Here is an 18914-nt window from a genome sequence, read left to right as displayed (position 1 = left end):
CCTATTTTACGAGGTTACGGGGCCAGGGTAAGGCAACCCGGAGCTGAGGCAATTCCCTGCCTGCTCCGGCGCTCGGTTCCCTGGATCCATCCTGGTTGTGGGGTCCCAGCCCTTAGGGACAGCTCTGTGGCCCAGGATGCTATGGGATTCCCACGCGCCTGGCCACAGAGGAGGAGGCTGATGGCCTTCACCGGGGCCGAAGCTCCCTGCCTGCTCTCTGCCTCTGCAGCAAGGGACCGGCTGGGCCAGCAAGCTCCGGAACGGCCCTGCAGCACCTCCGTGGCTCCAGGCCCATGACTGACGCCACGAAATCAAGCAGCCCTGGGGCTGCACTGAGCCTGCCTGCCTGGGGCTGCCACCGAGCCAAGAGTTTTGCAGAGCAAAGCCAGGGCTGGGGCGCAGGGCTCTCTCCACGAGCCTCTAAGCTCACTTGCAGAGCACACAAATGCCTTGGTTTCCTTTGGTCCCGGGTCTGGGCACAGAGAGTCAGGACTGCCCCGCTGAAGCAGCAGCTGCTGGGGGTCCATGGGGACCCCTGCTCAACCCCCCCCCCCCAAGCCCTCTGTCCCCAGAGGACTCTGCTGGAGGTGCCTGCGTGGGCACGATGAGCTGGCGCGGGAAGGGGAGCCGGGGGTAATTTGGGGCAGGCTCCAAAGTCGACCCTGCCAGCAGGTGCTGGTTTCTGCAGGCTCAGCAAAGCCGGCGCGGTTACGGGGACAGGTTACGGGGACGGGTTAGGTTATGGGGACAGGTTACGGGGACAGGAGCGGGCTCCGCACCCGCACACGCCTATCAGGCTGACAGAGACACAGATGCCGTTCTAGATACCTGGGCAGGAAATTAAAGCAAATTAAAGCAGCAGGCGTGCACCAGGCAGGAGCTTCGGCGGAGGCGTGCCGGCGGGCAGCTCCTCAAGGGTTAATTCCTGCCTCTCTGCCCCATTAGCAGCAGCAGCAGCAGCAGCAGCAGGATGGATTTGGTCATGCTGCGGGAAGGGGAGGGAGCGCTCTCAGGGGCTCTCCGTGCAGGGACTAATCCTGAGCAGGAGCCTGTCTTCCCAGCCCCAGCCTGGGGGTGACGCAGCCCTGTCCCCAACTCTGTCCCAGGCGCAAGCTGCCCGTGAACCCCACGGGCGTGGGGCCGGGGGACCCTCCCTCCCACCCCAGCCTGCGGGGTCCTTTGGGAGTCCCCACGGACCCCGCTGCCGGTGCCCACCCCGGTGACGGGCCAGGATGCCGCGGGAGTCCCCGTGTGCCCGCCACGTGCCGGGCCGGCAGCCGAAGCCCGCAGCCGGCAGGTGAACGGCAGCAAGCGCTTCCCCCCCACGCCGTGTCCTCGCCGGCCCCCTTCCCCACTCCCGGCCACGGGCAGGACCCCCGGCCGAGCCCTGAAGGGTTAAGTCCCCAGTGGGGATGGAGGGTGAGCTCAGGTAGGCGTGAGCCTGTTGGGCTCCCACATCCAGAGCCGGAGCAGGAGCCGGAGGAGGGGCCTGGCTGACCATCGCCGCTGCTATAAAACTCCGCTCCTGCCACACTCGGCGTCTTAAGATGCACATGTGTGGGGAGAGGGAACAGGCAGCCCTGCCCGTGAGCAGCCCTTAACCCCTTCTGCACGGAGAGAACCGGCGGGGCGCTGGGGAGGGGGACCCCCGGCCGCAACACCTCCCAGCCGGAGCTTGCCCCGGGCAGGGCGAGGCGAACCGGGGCTCCCCGGACCCCAGCCGAGGAAGCAGCATGAGCGCCTGGAGCTGAGGCCGCCCGCAGCAGGAGGAGGTCGGCTAGAAGGCGGCGGTCCCCAGGCGGCTTTCCCCGGCGTCCCCTCGCCGCCCATCATGTCCTTTGCCATGCTGCGCTCGGCCCCCAGCCGGTACCTGTACCCCGAGATCAGCATGTTGTCCGAGGACGAGGAGAACGGCAGCGAGAGCTCCGGCTCGGACGAGAAGCCCTACCACTTGGACGCCGACGGCTACGGCATCAAGGCCAGCAAGCGCAGGAGCGGCAAGAAACCCAACCGGATCAACAGGGAGCCCCGGCAGCGTCACACGGCCAACGCGCGGGAGCGTGACCGCACCAACAGCGTCAACACCGCCTTCACCGCCCTCCGCACGCTCATCCCCACCGAGCCGGCCGACAGAAAGCTCTCCAAGATCGAGACCTTGAGACTGGCCTCCAGCTACATCTCCCACCTGGGGAACGTGCTGCTGGTGGGGGAGGCGTGCGGGGACGGGCAGCCCTGCCACACCACCCCTGCCTTCTACCACCACGGCGGCGGCAGCCCCCCCGCCCGCGACACCGAGAACTCCCAGCCCAAACAGATCTGCACTTTCTGCCTCAGCAACCAGAGGAAGCTGGTAAGTGGCCGCTCGTGCCGTCCCCGCGGGGCTTTCGGCTGGAGGGGGCCGCGCCGGCCACGGTCGGGGGACCCCCGGGCGTCCCCAGCCACGATCGCGTGAGGAGGGGGTTCGGGAGCGCCGGGACGCCGGCTGCGGCTCCGCTGCCATCGGGCCGGTCGGTGCGAGCCGAGGGGGAGATGGGACGGCTGGGAGAGCCGAAGCAGCTCCGGCGGGAGCTGCGTCAACACGAGCCGGAGAGCACGCCAGACCCCGCCGGCGAGCCCCAAACCCAGGCGTGGAAAATACGGCGCTTGCCTTTAGCACGTCCAGATTTGCTGCCCAAAGCCCCCAGCAGCTGCCTCCAAGTCTCGCACGCGTTCACTGAAAGGCAAAGGGACGGGAGAAGGGGAAACCCTACGAGGGCGAGAAATGGATTTTAGGAGCTGGGAATCAGAGGCGCGGGGAAAGTAAAGAGTCTGGAAAGAGTCTGCATCTCGCCTCCGGCAGAGTGCAGCCAGCAAACGGAGAGAGGCGAGAGCGACCGGCAGAGCCGGCTCCCCGGGCTGGTCCATCCGCCTGGGCGAGGGCTGCGCTGGCTCCGCACACCCAGCCACGGGCCCGGTGTCCCGAGGAGCCGTGCCGGGACAGGGATTTGGGGGGGGGAAGCCGAGGCCGACACCACGGCATGTAGGAGCCCCTCAAGCATCCCGGAGGATCGCGGGGACCAGCAGCTCTGCCCCACGAGCATTCGGGAAGCGGGACGGCTGTCCCAGCTTGCCGAAGGTACCGGCGGGTCTCTACCACCGAGCAGGAGCCGTAACGTCCCGGCCAGCCCGGTTCACCCAGCGTTCCCCGCTCCTGGCTCTCAACCCCGTGTCTTTAGGGGAGCGCTCTCCTCCCGGTGTCCCGGCAGGCAGCACCGCCTCCGGCACAGGCCGTCACTGTGCCCGCCTGGCACCGGCACCGGCCAACGCCTGGCACCGGCACCGGCCAACGCCTGCCATGCAGGCCCACGGCTCCGGTGGGATTGACGCCACTGCCCAGGGAGGGTGAGGGGGCAGGTGGAGCAGGACACGAGCCCGGCAGCTGGACTGGGAAAAATCCAACTTCAGCAGCAGCTCTGCCGAGGCTCCGGGGGCCGTTTGCACGAGTGCCGCCGGCTGGGAGAGGCGGTGAGCGGCTGCCGGCCCGGCACAGCCCTGCCTGTCCCTGCAGACCCTCTCCGGCGGTGCAGTGAAACCAAACCCCCCCCTCAAGCCCCCGGGGGTGCCACGCAGGGCGCAGCGGCACGGTGCAGGGCTGCAGCCTTTCTCAGGGCTCTCCCGACGTATGGCGCAGGTCTTGCCACGCACGCACGGAGCCACGGGGGAGCGGGGGCACTGGGAGGAGGTGGCTGTCCAGAGCATCGAGCCTTGCTCAAGAAGGCTGTGGCTGGGTTTTAAAAACCTGTTGGTCGCCTGCACGGCGCAGATGGTCGCGGGCAGGGTAGAGGTAAAGGGGAGCGCAAGAGGAGCGGACGCAGAGGCGTCGGGATGGCAGCCGGAGCCGTGCACGCACGCTCCACCGTTTGAACCCGTTTAACCCCAATGAGTAATGCCCTGAAGAGGGAGAAGTCTTTGTTAAGGATTCAAGGCTCATTAAGCATGAAGCAGTGGCGGTAAAACCAGTCACGAGCAAACTCTGACAGCTTGAGTATTCCAGAGCAGGAAAGCCCCAAACCCTGTTAATCCCCCTTGCACGTCCTTTCCAATTCACTAGAGAAGGAGACAGAGCTGGGAGCAGCAGGCAGGAGGGAACAACGTCAGGAGTCTTTGCATCTGCTGGGATTTGCACTGCTAAACCTTAGGGCATCAAAGACGAATACGTGGAGCTCTTTCCGCTTGGGCAGCGGAGACCAAGGGCCTGCCCTGTCCCTGGCTTTCATGAGCACAAGTGTCAAACTCTTCTCAGTGGGTGAGGGATGCAGACCACCGGCTGCAAAGTGCCCTCGTGCACCAGCAAACTGCTCCAGCCAGTACCGCCCCAGTTTAAAAACAGAAGCTGCAGCTGGGGAAGCTCCTACAGGGCTGAACTGCAAAACTCTTCTGCCTTCCAGTTACCAGCCTATTTGGACACCTCCTCTAACAGCTTCACAGATCAAGCATTCTCCCTCTCTTTTTGCTGGTATCGCCACTTTTGCATCAATTCCGATAAATTCCCATCACCACTTTTGCATCAATTCTTATAAATACCCATTGCGACTTTTGCATCAATTCCGATAAATACCCGTCGCCACTTTTGCATCAATTCTTATAAATACCCATCGCCACTTTTGCATCAATTCTGATAAATTCCCATCACCACTTTTGCATCAGTTTCGATAAATACCCATCGCCACTTTTGCATCAATTTCGATAAATACCCATCGCCACTTTTGCATCAATTCCAATGAATTCCCATTGCCACTTTTGCATCAGTTCCCAGCACAGGCTCCTGTGTGGGACCGAACCCCAGGACAGGCAGGTCAGTGCCAAGGCGCATGGAAAGGATAAGCAGTGCAGGAGTCCCGGGCCAAGATGGGCCACCTCCCTTCCTGCAGCTCTTCTGGATAAACCTCCCCGAGATTAGACCCTCAGCGCCTGTCAAAGGGGACGAGATACTTTGGTTTGGCTGAGAAATAAGCTAGGTCGGGTTCATGCTGGGAAGAGGGGAACGAACAGACAGTGCCTGAGCAGTGCACTTGGTCTGTGCTTGAGATTTTACGGCCAGATAACAACTCGATAGGTTTTATTGTGTGTTAAAGGAATAAAATAAACCATCTTTTATCAGGAAGGTATTTTGACAAATGGTGAGGAAATGAAAGCAATCTCCTCTGGAGTTGCAAACACAGCGCAGCTGGGATCTCACAGCCCGTTTGACGTCGGGTGGAAGGGACCCTGCCTTGGCTCTGGAAAGCCAGATGGCCACCCTCCCGTTCAGGAGAAGCCAGCTCCGTGCGAGACCGCTCGCCTCACTGAGCACCCAAAGCTGACCCAGCGCCAACGCGCGTGGCAGCTCCAGCCCTTCGCCCCGGCGCTTCCAGGCTCGGGAGCTCAGCAAGCGACAGCACGCAGCTCCGCGGAAGCCCTCTTCCCACCTACCCGTCCCACGAGGGAAGGAGGCAGAGCCACTTCTCCTCTCCCAAACACACACACACAGCTTCGCTCCATGCTGACCTTAGAGGGGAGCAGCTTGATCCTATCAGAATATAAACTGTCTTGCACCGCTGGGTGCTCAGGTCAAAACAGCCCATCCATCCCCGTCAGAAAGGTCTGCTTTTTCGCCATGGCTTTTTGCTTACAGGTAACGGTCATTTCAACCAATGCGACCTTGCGGTGCGTGATTCTGTCCGTCTCTGGCTTTCTAGGCTTTGCCAAAGAAAGGGTGACCTCATGAGGGATCTCCTTCACGGTGCCTCCAAGCGAGCCCCTGCACCGTGTGCCCCTCTGTCACCAGTTCTGCCCGTCCATTTTGTGCCAGACGTGCCGCGCAGTTCCCCACCCCGAGAGCCGGCCAGCCCGCGGCAGGAGATACCCCAGCCTGCAGGCGCCTGCTGCGGCCGGCTCTCTAAAACCTCCTCCTTCCCAAAAAACCGAAGACGTACCATGCCTGCCCGGCTCCCAGCCCTTGCGCAGCCTCCATCCGTGCCAGGCACACCATCTCCATGCCGAGCCGTGGAAGGCTGCGCCCAACCCGTGATTCCGAGGGGGAAGCCGATGCCACGGCTTCCCTCGTTAAAAGCCCGACACGCTCTAGAGAGGCAGGAGATGGCACTGAAACCCCAGGAGACAGCGTGGGCAAAGGCCAGATGCCACCTCGTCCCCGGGCACCCTGGCTGGAAAGGCAGGAGCACCAGGGAAGTTGCGGGTGAGCATTTGCGGTCGCTGTGAGCAGGACCCGCTGCAGGGAGGGGAGAAACGGGATGGAAGGCACGAGCGGCTGTGCAGAGGCTCTCTCTAGTGAGAGAGGTCCCAGGACGGAGCTCGGGTGGGATGTTTGGGGTTGCCGGCTGCGGTGGGCACCCCAAGGGACAGCCGAGTAGGCAGCAAAGTTTCTGCCAACCCTTCCTAGCTGACCTTTCGCCTCGTCCCGCTTTTGCTGGCCGAGCGGCACCCCGGCGGGCAAAGGGGCTTGCCCAGATTCGTGCTGCGTGACTCAGCCTTGCCTTGCACCCAGGCGCCCCGACGCCGCCTTATCCCAGGGACTTTCCCATATCAGGCTGAAACCAACACCACCTCCCTGGAAAGATCCTTCTTTAAAAAATGACTCATGTGTAGGTGTCTGCCGCCCGCCGGAGAAAGGCTGAGCTCGGCTAAAGGGGCTGCCAGTTCCTCCAGATCTAATAAAAAAAGGTTAAGAACCTGCATGGGGACAAGGCCCTGGACAGTGCCCCAGTCAGGACATACGCAGGAGGGAGGTGGACACCATACTGGCAGGAGCGTCACACGTGCCACAGGCGCTGCAGGACAACGCATGGGTGGGCAGCAGCGATGGACGGGACGGTCCTTGGCATTGCTAGGGAGCAGGATCGTGCCATTCCCGTAAGCGAGCACTGGGAGAGGGGGCCGGACACCCCATCGCTGCCAGCCCATGGAGGGGCTTGTGCTTCTCCAGGTTTTCCTTTGCGGCCGTTGCCTGTGCCGTCGTGCCCGCCAGAACACATAGTGCTGATGGGGGGAAAAACCAGGACATTTCTCCTCCAGCGACCAAATCGGCTGGGAGAGCTGCTGGGAACAGCCACGGCTCGGGGCAGCTCACGGACCGCCTGCGCTGGGGGGTGGACTGGGCTTGATCAAATGCCAAAAAGTCCAAATCCAAGCAAGGCCTCTTGCTTGAAACTGCTCCGGGGCTGAGGACCCTCGCCGCGTCCTCTGCGTGCCAACAGCCCTCACAAAGCGCTCGTCCCCACCGCCTGCGTTGCGTAGAGCTGTAAAGGGCCGAGGGGCAAGCGCGCTTGGGGACACGAGACGCAGGGGCAGAGGCGCGTGGGTCACCCCGAGCAGTCAGTGCCAGGATTGCTCACCAGTTAAAGCGACGAGGGACGAGTGTCCAGCATCGGCCGCTCCGTCTTCTAGACAGAGAAGACAGCGTGTCGTCAGCCGCAGCGGCACTGCCAGCCAGGTGACGTGTTAGAAAAGAGCAGCCAAGCCTGGGACACGGCAAGGCTGTAAAACCGGGCCCCCTTCGTGGGGCAGGCGCTGCTCGGAGAGCCGAGGGAGGGTACGGAGGGGTATCCGTCGTGCGTGCACGCTGCCCCGTCCCGCAGGGCCGAGGAACCGGAGAGGTGCGGGCAGGGGATCTCGGTGACCGCCAGCTTTGCGCAAGGGGCTGGAGTGGCTCCAGGTCCCACTGCCACCCCCGAGGGCAGAGCAGGCAGGCAGGGAGGGAAGACCCGGGTGCCGCAGGCTGGTCCATGCCTCGCCGTTCCCCCGAGGACGTAAGCTCCTCGAGAGGAACGGGTATGTGGAAGAGAGGGAGGAAGGTGATGGCCGTGCAGACCCCCAGCTCCTGAAGGACCCCTGCCCTGGCCACACATGGGGCAAGTGTGGAAGGTGCCCTGCAGCAAACTTCCAGAGCATCTCCCAAACCACCTCTGGTCCCGTGGAAAGGGAACGGAGAGGAGTTCTCAGCAGAGGTAAATGCAGCAGGGCATAGGGCTGAAGCAGAGCAATGAGAGGACCGGAGATTTTCCTGTGTGGCTAGGACAGGACCCTTGGGAAGGAGCGAGGTGGCCATGCAGGAGGGCAGGGGGCTGGGTGGGGGTTAGCCTGCCCTGCAGGGACCTGTGGGGCTTGGCGAAAAGGGCTGGGGCTGGTGAGGAGCTCTGCCAGTGCAGCCGGCGTCACCGCACCGAGCAGGAGGGGACAAGGCGGGCAGCGGCCGAGTTCGGGAAGGCAGCGCTGGCATGCCGGATCCGGCTGAACCGCCACCGACGGCCCCCGCCGTAGGCACAGGAGAGCTCAGCCGCTGGCCGTTCACGCTTCGCTTCATCCCTCGGGAGGGAGAACGCTGGCAAAGGTTTTTGAGGGCAGCCTCGACCGAGCGGGCTTGTGATTCAACACTAAGTGAGGAACTCGCAGCCTGCGTCAGGGGTAAGAGCGGCGGGGAGGAGCGGGAAGAGGAGGAGCGGGGTGGATGGATTTGGGCAGAACCAGCCGATCCCGTCACTCGCCGCTTGCCTGCACCCCTGGGTTCGATTGCTGTCGTAGCAAAACTGCTGGCAGCCACCTCTCCTGCGGCGCGGAGTGCCACGCTGGACGCAGCCGAGGGCAAGCGCAGGAAGGGCTGAGCCCAGCCGTGCACCGGGGGCTCTGCGCCGAGCGCGGGGAAAGCCGCCCTCGCTCCACCGTGGCCGGCAGTGCCTTGCCCTGACGGCTCTGCGGAGGCGACCGGAGCTGCAGGGCACCCAGAGCCATCCCGCTCCGGGCTCCAGCACAGGCGTGGGTCAGGGTACCCCGGGGCAGCCCCAGGGCTCGGCCCCCCCCAGCCGAGCCCCCCTGCCCTTACCCCAGGCGCAGCACAGAGAACTGGGGAGCTCGGTGTCCTCGTCACAACGGCCTTCCCCACCAACGCTCTCCAGGTCCCTTCTCCTGCGACCCAGAGCTGGGTCACCCTGCCACCAAGCCTACGGGACGGCCAGGGCTTGGCGTTAGCCAGCGAGGACTGGAGCCTGGACCCGCCTGCGGGTTTTGTGCGAAAAGACCCATAATTTGGGCATGAGGCTGCACGCCAGCGGGGAGCGCTGGGATGTAGGGACGGCGACGGTGCCGGGGAGCGGAGGGCTCCGTGCGCACCCCCGAAATCCTTCTGCAAGCACAGAGCCACGAGCGGGTGGCGAGCCGCCCGGAGCCACGGGCAGAGCCCAGGAGCTCAGCGCCTCGCCCCAGCGCCGTCCCCCCGCTCCCCCCCACGGTATCTACAAGATGGGACGGCTCCGCAGCCCTGTAATTTACTGTTCCTGCTGCACTTAATGGCAGCGGAAAGGCAAGGTGATAGGGGAAAAAATATGAGGCGGGATTTTCCGAATCCCCATTTCCTCTCCAGACAGCACAAGAACTCCTGGGGCCTGAACATCTGGGAAATTTAATTTTACCATTTCTGAGCTGAACTCCCCTTCCCCTCCCCTCCCCACCCCCGGTAACAAAGGAAGAGTCAGAGCAGGGGCCGCACGTGCAGCCGTGGGGGAGGCTGCACCGCCGCAAGCCCTGCGGACCAGCCCGGGGACGTGGCCTCGGCCGGGCCACGCTGGCAAGCCACGGGCCAGCAGAGGAGAGGTGGAAACGTCACCTAACACCTGGTCGCCGGGGCGCAGAGACCTGCACCCAACCCGGTCCGACCCCAGCTGGGCCACGTATCCCATCAAACTGGAAATGAGAAGCACCGGCTCTGCCTGCGCACACCTGGCTGGGGCCGCGGTGGTGCTGGTGGTAACGGTGGTGCTGCTGGCGGTGGTGTTAGTGATGGTGGTGCTGGTGGTGCTGGTGGTTGTGGCAGTGATGGTGCTGGTGGTGGTTGTGGCAGTGATGGTGCTGGTGGTGGTTGTGGCCGTGCTGGTGCTGGTGGTGGTGGTGGCAGTGGCGGTGGTGTTAGTGGTGGCGGTGCTGGTGGTGATGGTGTTAGTGGTGGCAGCGATGGTGCTGGTGGTGGTGGTAGCGGTGGCAATGACGGTGCTGGTTGTGGGGGGGCTTTTCTGGTGCCCGGGGAGCAAAGCCCGATTCGCAGCCTGGCTGTCACCGAGGGGCTGGCCGAGAGGACTTTGCGATGGCACGGGAAGGTTTCCTGCAAGCCGCGGATGGCGACCAGATGGAGAGGGATGGATTAGTGTTTTCAAGGCTTCAGCAGAGCGCACAAAGGTCCTGACCGCAGGGACTCGGGCTGCAGGAGAGGGATCAGAGAGCCCCGAACCGGGCGCTGTTATCGGCAGTTTGGTCAGCGTAGAGGGTCTCTGACTGGGGAGAGGGCTCGGGAGGCAGGCGGTTGGATGAGTGACCGCAAAGGAGGACACGCGGGGGGCACGGCACAGTGGGGTGGACGTGCCGGGTGCCCCGAGGAGGAGCGCGGGTGGCAGAGGGCAGGCAGCGAGGGGAGTCCCCCGGCAGGGCCAGGGTAGGCACCTGCGGGAGCAGGGCGTTGGGGCAGACGCAGCTCCCGCTCCCGCTGACCCCTCCGGACCCCCAGAGAGACACGGAGGGATGACAACGACGCCTCGGGAAAGCTGCCCCACGGCTCCCGAGAGCTGTCGGAGCGGAGCTGCCGCAGGACTCTCCTGCCAAGCACCAGCGCGGGGAGGAGCGAGAGGCTCCCGGGCTGGAGCCGGCGTGCTGGCAAAACTCCCAGCCCCAGGTGTGTTTTTTTAACTTGGCCTTCTCCTTCTTCTCTGCAGAGTAAAGACCGAGACAGGAAGACGGCGATTCGGAGCTAGATGATCATAGTTTTCAGGAAGGACAACAAGGAGGAGCAGAAGGAGGAAGGATGGAAAAGCCACACACACAAAACCACAGCCACGGACACTCCTGCCTTCACCCTGCTGCTGGGGAGAGCTGCACGGCGTCACCCCGGAGGACCTTACCCTGACCCGGACACACGCCTCGGGAGAGGCCAGGCGTCCTCCCGGCTCGGAGGGGTGACCGCAGACGGGAGGCGAAGGCGGACGCGGGGGCGGCGGGACTTTGCAGGACCGCGCGCGGCGGCTCGGAGGAACGCTCGCCGCGCAGGGACGCTGCGCCACGGCGCAGGCGACGCAGCCGCTGCCCGGCGAGCCGAAGGGGCAGGGGACCTGCTCCGGGGGCTCCTTGGAAGGGGAGTCCCTGCCCCGGTCTCTGCGGATGCCACGCACGGCGGCTGCCGGGGGAGAGCCGGCGCTCGGACGTGCCCCATCCCAGGTCTGACTTGAGCAGCGCTGGTGAAACCGCTTACGGAAACACCCTGCTCTCCCCGTCCCCTTCCAGCTTTGAGCCACTCCATCCCCTGAACTCTGAGTCCTGGGGTGCTGCATTTGTTGAGTTTAATCAATACATGCTGGTGTTTCATGTCATTGATATGATAATATAAAGCCTGAGCAATTTGTATAATTAAAAATGAATATGGTTCAGACTCACGGCCGGAGCTTCCTTCCTCCCAGAGCCCCCGACACCCCTCGCGCAATAAACCTCTGGTTTCGCCCTCACTCGCGCTGGCTTTAAACGCCGGCCGGTCAGCAAGCGACTGAGCCGCGGCTCGAGGTCTGCTCCCCCGGCGCTGGGCACAGCCCCCCTACCCTCGGGACTGAGCCCCAGCGCAGGGTCCGGGAGCGGGGGAACCCTTCCCGCAGGGTGGCCCGGGGCGAGCACCGACCCCCATGTGCCACGCTCAAACCCAGCTGGAGGACCAGGTAAAAAGCAGGGACTCGGTGAAAACCAGATGCTGCAGCTGAGCCGAGTTTCCTGGGGAAATAAATTACACACATACGCCACGGCATCTCAGCGCTTGCCGGCGCTCCTCCAGGCAGCGCTCGCCCCGAGATTTCACAGGCCTCTGGCCGCAGGGCAATGAAACGCTCCTTCTTATGTCACCAAAACGGCGTCCCGAGGTTATAAAAAGCGCGAGACGGAGTAAAGGTTGAGCCCCGGCCCCCTCGAGCAGCAGCCGGGGGGCTGCTCGGCTGTCAGCACGGCTGCCAGCCCCTCCTCGGTTCGGGAGCCCAACGGGGGTGAGCTCCGGTGCCGAACGGCCGCTGAAGTGTGGGGCCCCGGTGGGCCGGGGCTCTGAGCTCTGCCAGAGATGCCAGCACGCCAGAAACGCTGGCTTCTTCCCACCCCGCCAGCGGTACCCAGACCTCCTCTGCGGGACGCGGGCTGCAAAAGGGACGCGGGTTGCTCCGGCACCAAGAGCGGGGGGCTCCCCGGGGGATACCCGAGGGCGCTCGCCCAGCTGGGCACCGCATGAGTGCAGGAGGGCTGCGGGAGGACGCGGTGAGAAAGGGTCGGGGAGGAAAGAAGAGGAAGAAGGGAGGCAGCGGAGGGCATCGGGGCGGCGGGCTCCACGTGCTGCGGCAGGGGGAAGGAGGGCACAGCCAGCGCTCCTCCTCGCGAGCACGGAGAAGAGCCCACGGCACGCCGGGAGCTAGCAGACCCCTTGCCAGCGCTGGCGAGCACCCGCTGCGCAGAGGGACCCAGCCTCGGTGGCTAAAATGTGCTGTGAAGCATCTCCCTGCTCAGCACAGCACGGAGCCAGCCACTGCCCGGGGGAGCTGAGACAAGATGGGAAGGTCAAAGAGGCGTCAGCCGGTGTCCCGAGCCCCCGGGAACCCCCGCACCTTGTCCCCAGCTATGCGTGGGATGTCGTCTCTCAAAGAAGGGAACCGCCACGAGCCCTGGAGAGCCCAGCGCCCTGGGCCCCAGGGCTGCTCCGTGCCGGTCGCAGGCATTCCCCAAAGATAACCAAAACCAAAGGCTTTTGCGATTTGCCTGGGATGAATTACGCAGGCTGCGGGTGGGTCTCGGATGGGCTGGGGGCCGTGGTCTGCAAGAGGGGAGCAACACGACTCAGGGATGCTCAGCACTGGGAAGGCAGCGGGCTGGCCAGGCATGGCCATGTCCACAGCTCCTCCTTCCAAACACACGAGTATAGCGGAGGTCGGGAAAAACGGACCTCTGCCACCGGCTGGGGTGGGATGACGTCCCCCAGCCGGGCTCAGCGCAGGCATCGGCTGTCCTGCCAGCCACGAGGCGTGCTAGCTCCCCGGCCGGGAGGTGCGGGAGGGTTCCCTCGCCGCTCCGCACGGCCCTGGGATGCAGGAACGTCAGAGGCAGCTGGTGCCAGGGCAGGCGAGCGGCAGCACGGCTTGGCCTCGCTCCCGCAGCGTTAACGGAGCGGGAAGAGGCCATTTGCTTCACGCCGAACGGTTCAGAGGCCCCGAGCGGCTCGAGCGCGGTGCTGCTGGTTTGACACGTACGGTGCTTCGCTCACAGGGAGCCTGGCCGGGCGCAGGGGTTTCACGTAAGGATTTGGAAGTGCTCTGCTTTACGGAGATGGAAATTTTTATATTTTTAATTTCAATATTAGCGGTTTCGAAGCTGGAGAAAGAGGTCTGGAAAGCCTCCCTGCCTCTCAGGCAGGACTCAAAGGCATACACAAGCGGTGATGGATACTGTTGAAATGAAATTTGGAGGCGTCGGGGAGGAAAACTTCGGTTCAGTGGAGTCCTTTCGAGTCCTGCAGATGAGGTTGTAACACTCAACACTTAAATGATGCTTCACCAATTCCAAGGGATGCTGCCAACTTGTCCCCACCCACACCGAGGCTGCTGCGGTCACACAGGGACAGGGGATCGGTGCTCAAGCAAATAAAAACACGGCAAGGCAGCGCAGTTTGCCTTCGCGTGTGCCTGGCAGAACGGTGCTGGCGATCCGCAGGGTCCCTGCACAGCTGGAGCACCCGAGCCGAAGCGAAGCTGCCAAGCCGCAGCTCAGCACCAACAAGGTGCAGAAGGCACCGGTTCTAGCCGCGGGTGGCAGAAGAGGAGGGCTTGAGCAGCAGTGCCCTGGCAGACGGTGAGCCGCGCATACCTTGGCAGGCGGCAGCTCTGAGACGCTGCCGCCGGATCCCGCACGGCCTCTTCCAGCCATGCATTCCTCCCCCAGCTCATCGCCGCAGGGCTCTGCCACCGCGGGCCGAGCGCAGACACTGTTCTGTCCGGGTGGAGCAGGGAAAAAGCTCCAGAGCCGGCCAGGAAGGGACGTGCTTGCACAGGTACAGCTGCAGGAGACGCAGCTTTCCCCCTGCTTTAACAGCACTCACCAGCTGCGCGGCTGGCAGCACCGGGCTCCGCGCAAAGCCAAGCGCAGATGGGTTGTGTCCTGCGGGCACAGCCCGTGAGCGGAGGCAGCAGCCAGGTCCGTTCCCCGGTGCGGCTGCTCACCTCCCTGCACCCTGCGAGAGGCGAAAGCTCCCGGGACCAGCAGAAAAGCATTCCCGGCCCAGGAGGCTGTTTCTGCTCGCCGGTTGGCGTCGGAGGGGGGGGGACACGGGCGGCCATCCGCAGAGAGCCGTGCAGCAATTGCTCTCCGCTGTGTGATAGGGCCCGCCCGGGTGCAGAGCAATTTTCCACCACATATTTGCTCTGTGAAGTCACAGGTAGCTCCAGGATTCGCACGTCTGCCCACGTCCAGGACGCGCCGTTGGCTCGGGGAGGACGGGGAGACGGGCTGCAGGTCCCTCAGCAACCGCCTCCCGTGGGACTGGCAGCGAGCCTTGGGCAGGCTCCCGCGAGCCCCTCGCTGCCAGCCCCGGGCACCGCAGCTCTCCTCGTAATTCCTGCTCCAGCCCAGACTATGCCTTCCGTGCCTGGGATGTGCCCCGGAGCACGGCCCCAGTCCCGCAGCCACGCTGTAAGCTCCAGGAGCAATGCCCAGCTCCCGCTGGAAGCAGAGGAGGGAGCGGAGGGCTTTGGGGCTGACAGCCAGCCCCTGAGGTGTCACCCTGCTTCGGTCACCTGAGACACTCCACGGGACAAGAGCTGCAGCTCCTGCCTTTGCTGTGAGCCCGGGAGACCCACAACTAGGAGAGAAAGAAACAAAACGGGCAATTTTGCAAGCGAGCTACAAGACCAACAGCTCAGAGATCCCCGACGCAGAGGGCAACGGCCCTCCCTCCCTCAAAGCTCACAAGCACGAAGCAGACCCAGCAAGCCTGACGCGGGACTGCGCTGCAACTGCTGCCCAGGAACCAGCCCGCAGCCTCCCACCACGGTGCTGCCCCGAGGTCCGACGGCACACGAGGCTGAGGCTGCGAGGCACCAGTCCGTTTCCCTCCACCTTCCTCGCCTCCGGGCAGAAATGCTCATCAAAACTACTGCCAGCGGAGAGACAAGACGTTTCCCAGTGAGCCGCTCCACCTTGTGCAACCGGGAATGAATGCCGCCTCCGTCACAGCCCTCGCAAAGCAAACTTCGCCCAGCCCACGGCGCAGGCTGAGGCTACAACCTACCGCGGGCTTCGCACCCCTCCGAATTCCAGCTGTAGCCCCGAGCCGGCGCGGACCCAGGACTCCCCAGCACCAGCAGCAGCCCGAGACGGAGCTGCCGCCAGTCCCGCTGCAGGATCTTTCTGCCCATCACGGCCGTACCCTCGCTGACCCGTGTTCCCCAGAGCGACTGGGATGTCGTGGCAATGATCTCCAACAGCAGAGACCCCGGGCCCGCTGCCAGCAGAGCAGCTTTACGGCACTTTCATACCTGTTAGCCAAATGATCGCCCGGGGTGCCATCTCTTGCCTGCCCTCCCCATGCCTCCCACTACGCCCAGCCCACCTTCTCATCGTCTCCCTCCCAGACCCCTCCGAACGCTGCTGAGCCGCACGGACCGCGTGCCAGCCGAGCAGAAACGCCAGAGCTAAACTACAAGAGAGTTCGCAGAGGTTGCGCGTGACTCCCGTGCGCAGGGGAGCTCTGGGCAGACCGGGGACCTGGTGGTGCAGTGCACGGGGTACGCAGCCCCTCCGGCAGCACCCACGTGTCCCCGCACGCCGCTGTGCCCGGGACGGGAGGGCTGTGCACGGCTGCCACCGCTCCCGATCGATCGCTTCCATACACCTCCCCCAGCCCCTTTGCTGTCGCCCTTCGGCAACACGTGCAGCTGGCAAGCTATTAAAATAATGCAGGTGAAAATTATAGGTTAGCTAGTAAAGCCTTACAGAGGTCTCGGAGAAGAAAGGAAAAGGGTCTTTAAACACACCTTTCTGGCGGCTGGGGAAACAGAGCTGCCCCAGGGCGTGCTGCAGCCCTCCGAGCTGTGAGGCTGGCCAGCTGCAGGGCCAGGAGAGCTTGGGCACCCCTTTCCCTCGCCTGACCCCAGGCATCGCTCTCTGGGCACCCCTTCCCCTCTCCTGACCCCCAGCATTGCTCCCCAGGCACCCCTTCCCTCTCCTGACCCCCAGCATCGCTCCTTGGGCACCCCTTTCCCTCGCCTGACCCCCAGCATCACTCCCCACACACTCCTTCCCCTCTCCTGACCCCCAGCATCACTCCCTGGGCACCCCTTCCCCTCGCCTGACCCCCAGCATCACTCCCCACACACCCCTTCCCCTCTCCTGACCGCCAGCATCACTCTCTGGACACCCCTTCCCCTCTCCTGACCCCCAGCATCGCTCCCTGGGCACCCCTTCCCCTCGCCTGACCCCCAGCATCACTCCCCACACACCCCTTCCCCTCTCCTGACCCCCAGCATCGCTCCCCAGGCACCCCTTCCCTCTCCTGACCCCCAGCATCGCTCCCTGGGCACCCCTTCCCTCTCCTGACCCCCGGCATCACTCCCCGGGCACCCCTTCCCCTCGCCTGACCCCCAGCATCGTTCCCCGGGCACCCCTTTCTTTCGCCTGACCCCCAGCATCACTCTCCAGGTGCTCCTTCCCCTCTCCCGACCTCCCTGCTCCCCACGGCATTGGCTCAGGACCCCTCGGGGAGCCAGCAGGTCCCTGCCCACCCTCCAGCCGCGGCAGTCGCGGTTCACCGTCTGTAGCCCACTCCTCACACCACTGAGCCGCCCACCTTCCCCCAGCTCTGTTGCCAAGGGCTCAGAGAATTCGGGAGCATCCCCGCGGGCCCTCGGTGCCTGTCACCGCAGCGCCGGGCACCGGCCCAGCGGACTTGTGAAGTGTTTTCCTCTCCCTGCTGTTTTGCAGAAGGCCAGAAGCCGAAGGGGAAAATGAATGAGCGGGTGAGACGCCAAAGGAGGTGACGCAGTCGGCCGCCAGCACGCGAGAGGAAAAGCAAGGCGAGAGGGAAACGCTCTTCAGCTCCTCAAAAGGGGCCCAGCTGTCCCCCGCCACGGTGAGCACAGGAAAAATCCTGTCCCGGAGCTTTAGCTCTGCCGGGTGCAGGTCCTGCACCAACCACGGCGGGCTGAGCCAGCCCAAGCCCAGGCGCAAGCACGGGTCCTGTGACCTCGCTGGAAGCGCGGGGATTTACGGGACGGCTGAGGCTGGCGGGGACCCTTGGAGATCGTCCACTCCGACCCCCTGCCCCGCAGCGGGGTCAGCTGGAGCAGGCTGCTCAGGACCCCACGGGACAACCGGGCCGTGTCCAGCTGGGTTTGAAAACCTCCGAGGACGGAGACGCTACAAATTCTCCGGGCAGCCTGTGCCGGTGGGAAAGGAAAAGGAGATGAAACCTCCCTTAGGGAGCTTTTCCCAGACACTCTGCACTGCTGATGCTGCAGAAACCTGCCATCCAGGGAGAAACCTGTCTGTCCCATGCACGCTCCAGGCTGGCTGGGTTCAAATCCAACCTGTTTTATCTCCTACATTTACCAGAAAGGGGAAGCATGGCTCCAGACAAGGAGGGGGGGACGCTGCCCCTTGCACGGAGCAGTCTCAGCGCCGGGGGTGCCCAGGGCTGTCCCAACAACGAGGGACCGACCGTGCAGCACGACGCACCAGATGGACGGAGTCCTCTCGCAGCGACGACAGCCGTGGGATCGGGGCAGAAGAGTTTTGCCATCGCAGGGTGAAAGCTGGAGGAGCGGCACAGCTCCGGCAGTCACCTCTGAGCCAAACGCCATGCCTCGGGGAGCTGCCGGGGCAGCAGCCGGAGGGGAGCCCGTCGGCCGGCTCTCGGGGAGGGAACGGGGTCGGTGCTGCCCGCAGGCAGCGGCCGCTCTCCGGAGAGCTCCAGCCCCAGGTGCCAGAGAGAGAGTCCTTCCCAACAGCTTCAGCTGCAAGGAAAGGAAGCGGCTGCATGCTCAGTGCTCGCCGCATTCGACGGCAGCCAAAGCACGTTTGGAGCCCGCTGGAAAAAGCAGGGCCAGGGCTCTGAGAGCAACGGGCAGGGACAGCCCCTGAGCCTGCACTGCTGGGGGGTGGCTGTGCTGTCCTGCAGCCGGGAGCGTTCCTGGGGAGCGGGGAGTGCTGCTGGGATCACTGCTGGGGAGCTGGGAGCGCTGCTGGGGTGCTGGGAGCATTGCTGGGGAGCCGAGTTGTGCTGCTGGGGAGCACTGCTGGGGAGCTGGGATGTTCTGGGGCAGCAATGCCACTGGTCTTTTCTGCTCCAGCACCTTTCCAGATCCCTAGTTAACTGCTTACTGGTCTTCTACCTGCTGATAGATCCCTAGGGAGAGCCACACAGATCTGCAGCCTGGAAAAATGCTTTCCAGCAAGCCTAGCTATGGTGACCAACCTAAGTACCGCGTTAGCTGGCACGCTCCGAGAGCAGCTGGATCCGGGTGCGGCTGCAGCTCTCTCCAGTAACCACCAACACGTTCCCCAGCCTGGGCACTGGCTTGTGCCGTGCGTGGGGCTGGCTGGGGAAGGGACCGGGCTGGTGGAGATGTGGAGGTGGCACGGCCGTGCCCACCCAGGGAAAGCAGACAGCCATCCAGGGCCGCTGGAGGGATGCCGGGAGCCTCTGAAAAGACAAATGCACCGTATCACACATGCAGCAAGCTAAGCCCAGCAAGCAGGCGAGGCACAGCACCACACATACAGCCTGAGCCAGCCGGAGGCAGCCGCACGGAGCTCCCAGGCAGCCCCAAGCAGTTGTTTCTGCTCCCGAGCGTACGCTGGTACCGGGAGTGAGAAGAGACAACCTGTTA

The 18914-nt window shown here is 64.2% G+C and overlaps 2 protein-coding genes across 3 annotated transcripts in view; one reads left to right on the top strand and one right to left on the bottom strand.

Moving 5' to 3' along the window:
* The window catches only part of BOP1 (BOP1 ribosomal biogenesis factor), a 68556-nt gene that overhangs the window by 12500 nt on the left and 37142 nt on the right, over window positions 1-18914 (bottom strand). The window lies entirely within an intron of this gene.
* Window positions 1515-12267, top strand: SCX (scleraxis bHLH transcription factor). 2 transcript variants are annotated; one of them, XM_052787918.1, is made up of 2 exons: window positions 1515-2350; window positions 10734-12267. In XM_052787918.1, the coding sequence occupies exons 1-2, from the start codon at window positions 1832-1834 to the stop codon at window positions 10770-10772; spliced, it is 558 nt and encodes a 185-aa protein (XP_052643878.1). In that variant the 5' UTR covers window positions 1515-1831; the 3' UTR covers window positions 10773-12267. The 2 variants fall into 2 exon arrangements, with proteins under 2 accessions (XP_052643878.1, XP_052643879.1); XM_052787919.1 differs by having other exon boundaries at window positions 1515-2364; window positions 10741-12267.

This window comes from Harpia harpyja, chromosome 5 (assembly GCF_026419915.1).
Source record: "Harpia harpyja isolate bHarHar1 chromosome 5, bHarHar1 primary haplotype, whole genome shotgun sequence".
Classification (NCBI taxonomy): Eukaryota; Metazoa; Chordata; class Aves; order Accipitriformes; family Accipitridae; genus Harpia; species Harpia harpyja.
This window is presented reverse-complemented; position numbering and strand designations above follow the sequence as displayed.

What these genes read in the sequence shown, in the direction of transcription:
- SCX (XM_052787919.1), top strand. Translation starts at nt 1,832, where the DNA reads ATGTCCTTTGCCATGCTGCGCTCGGCCCCCAGCCGGTACCTGTACCCC. An exon ending in AAGCTGGTAAGTGGCCGCTC is followed by an intron (nt 2,365 to 10,740) that starts GTGCCGTCCCCG and finishes TGCAGAGTAAAG; the next exon opens with ACCGAGACAGGAAGACGGCG.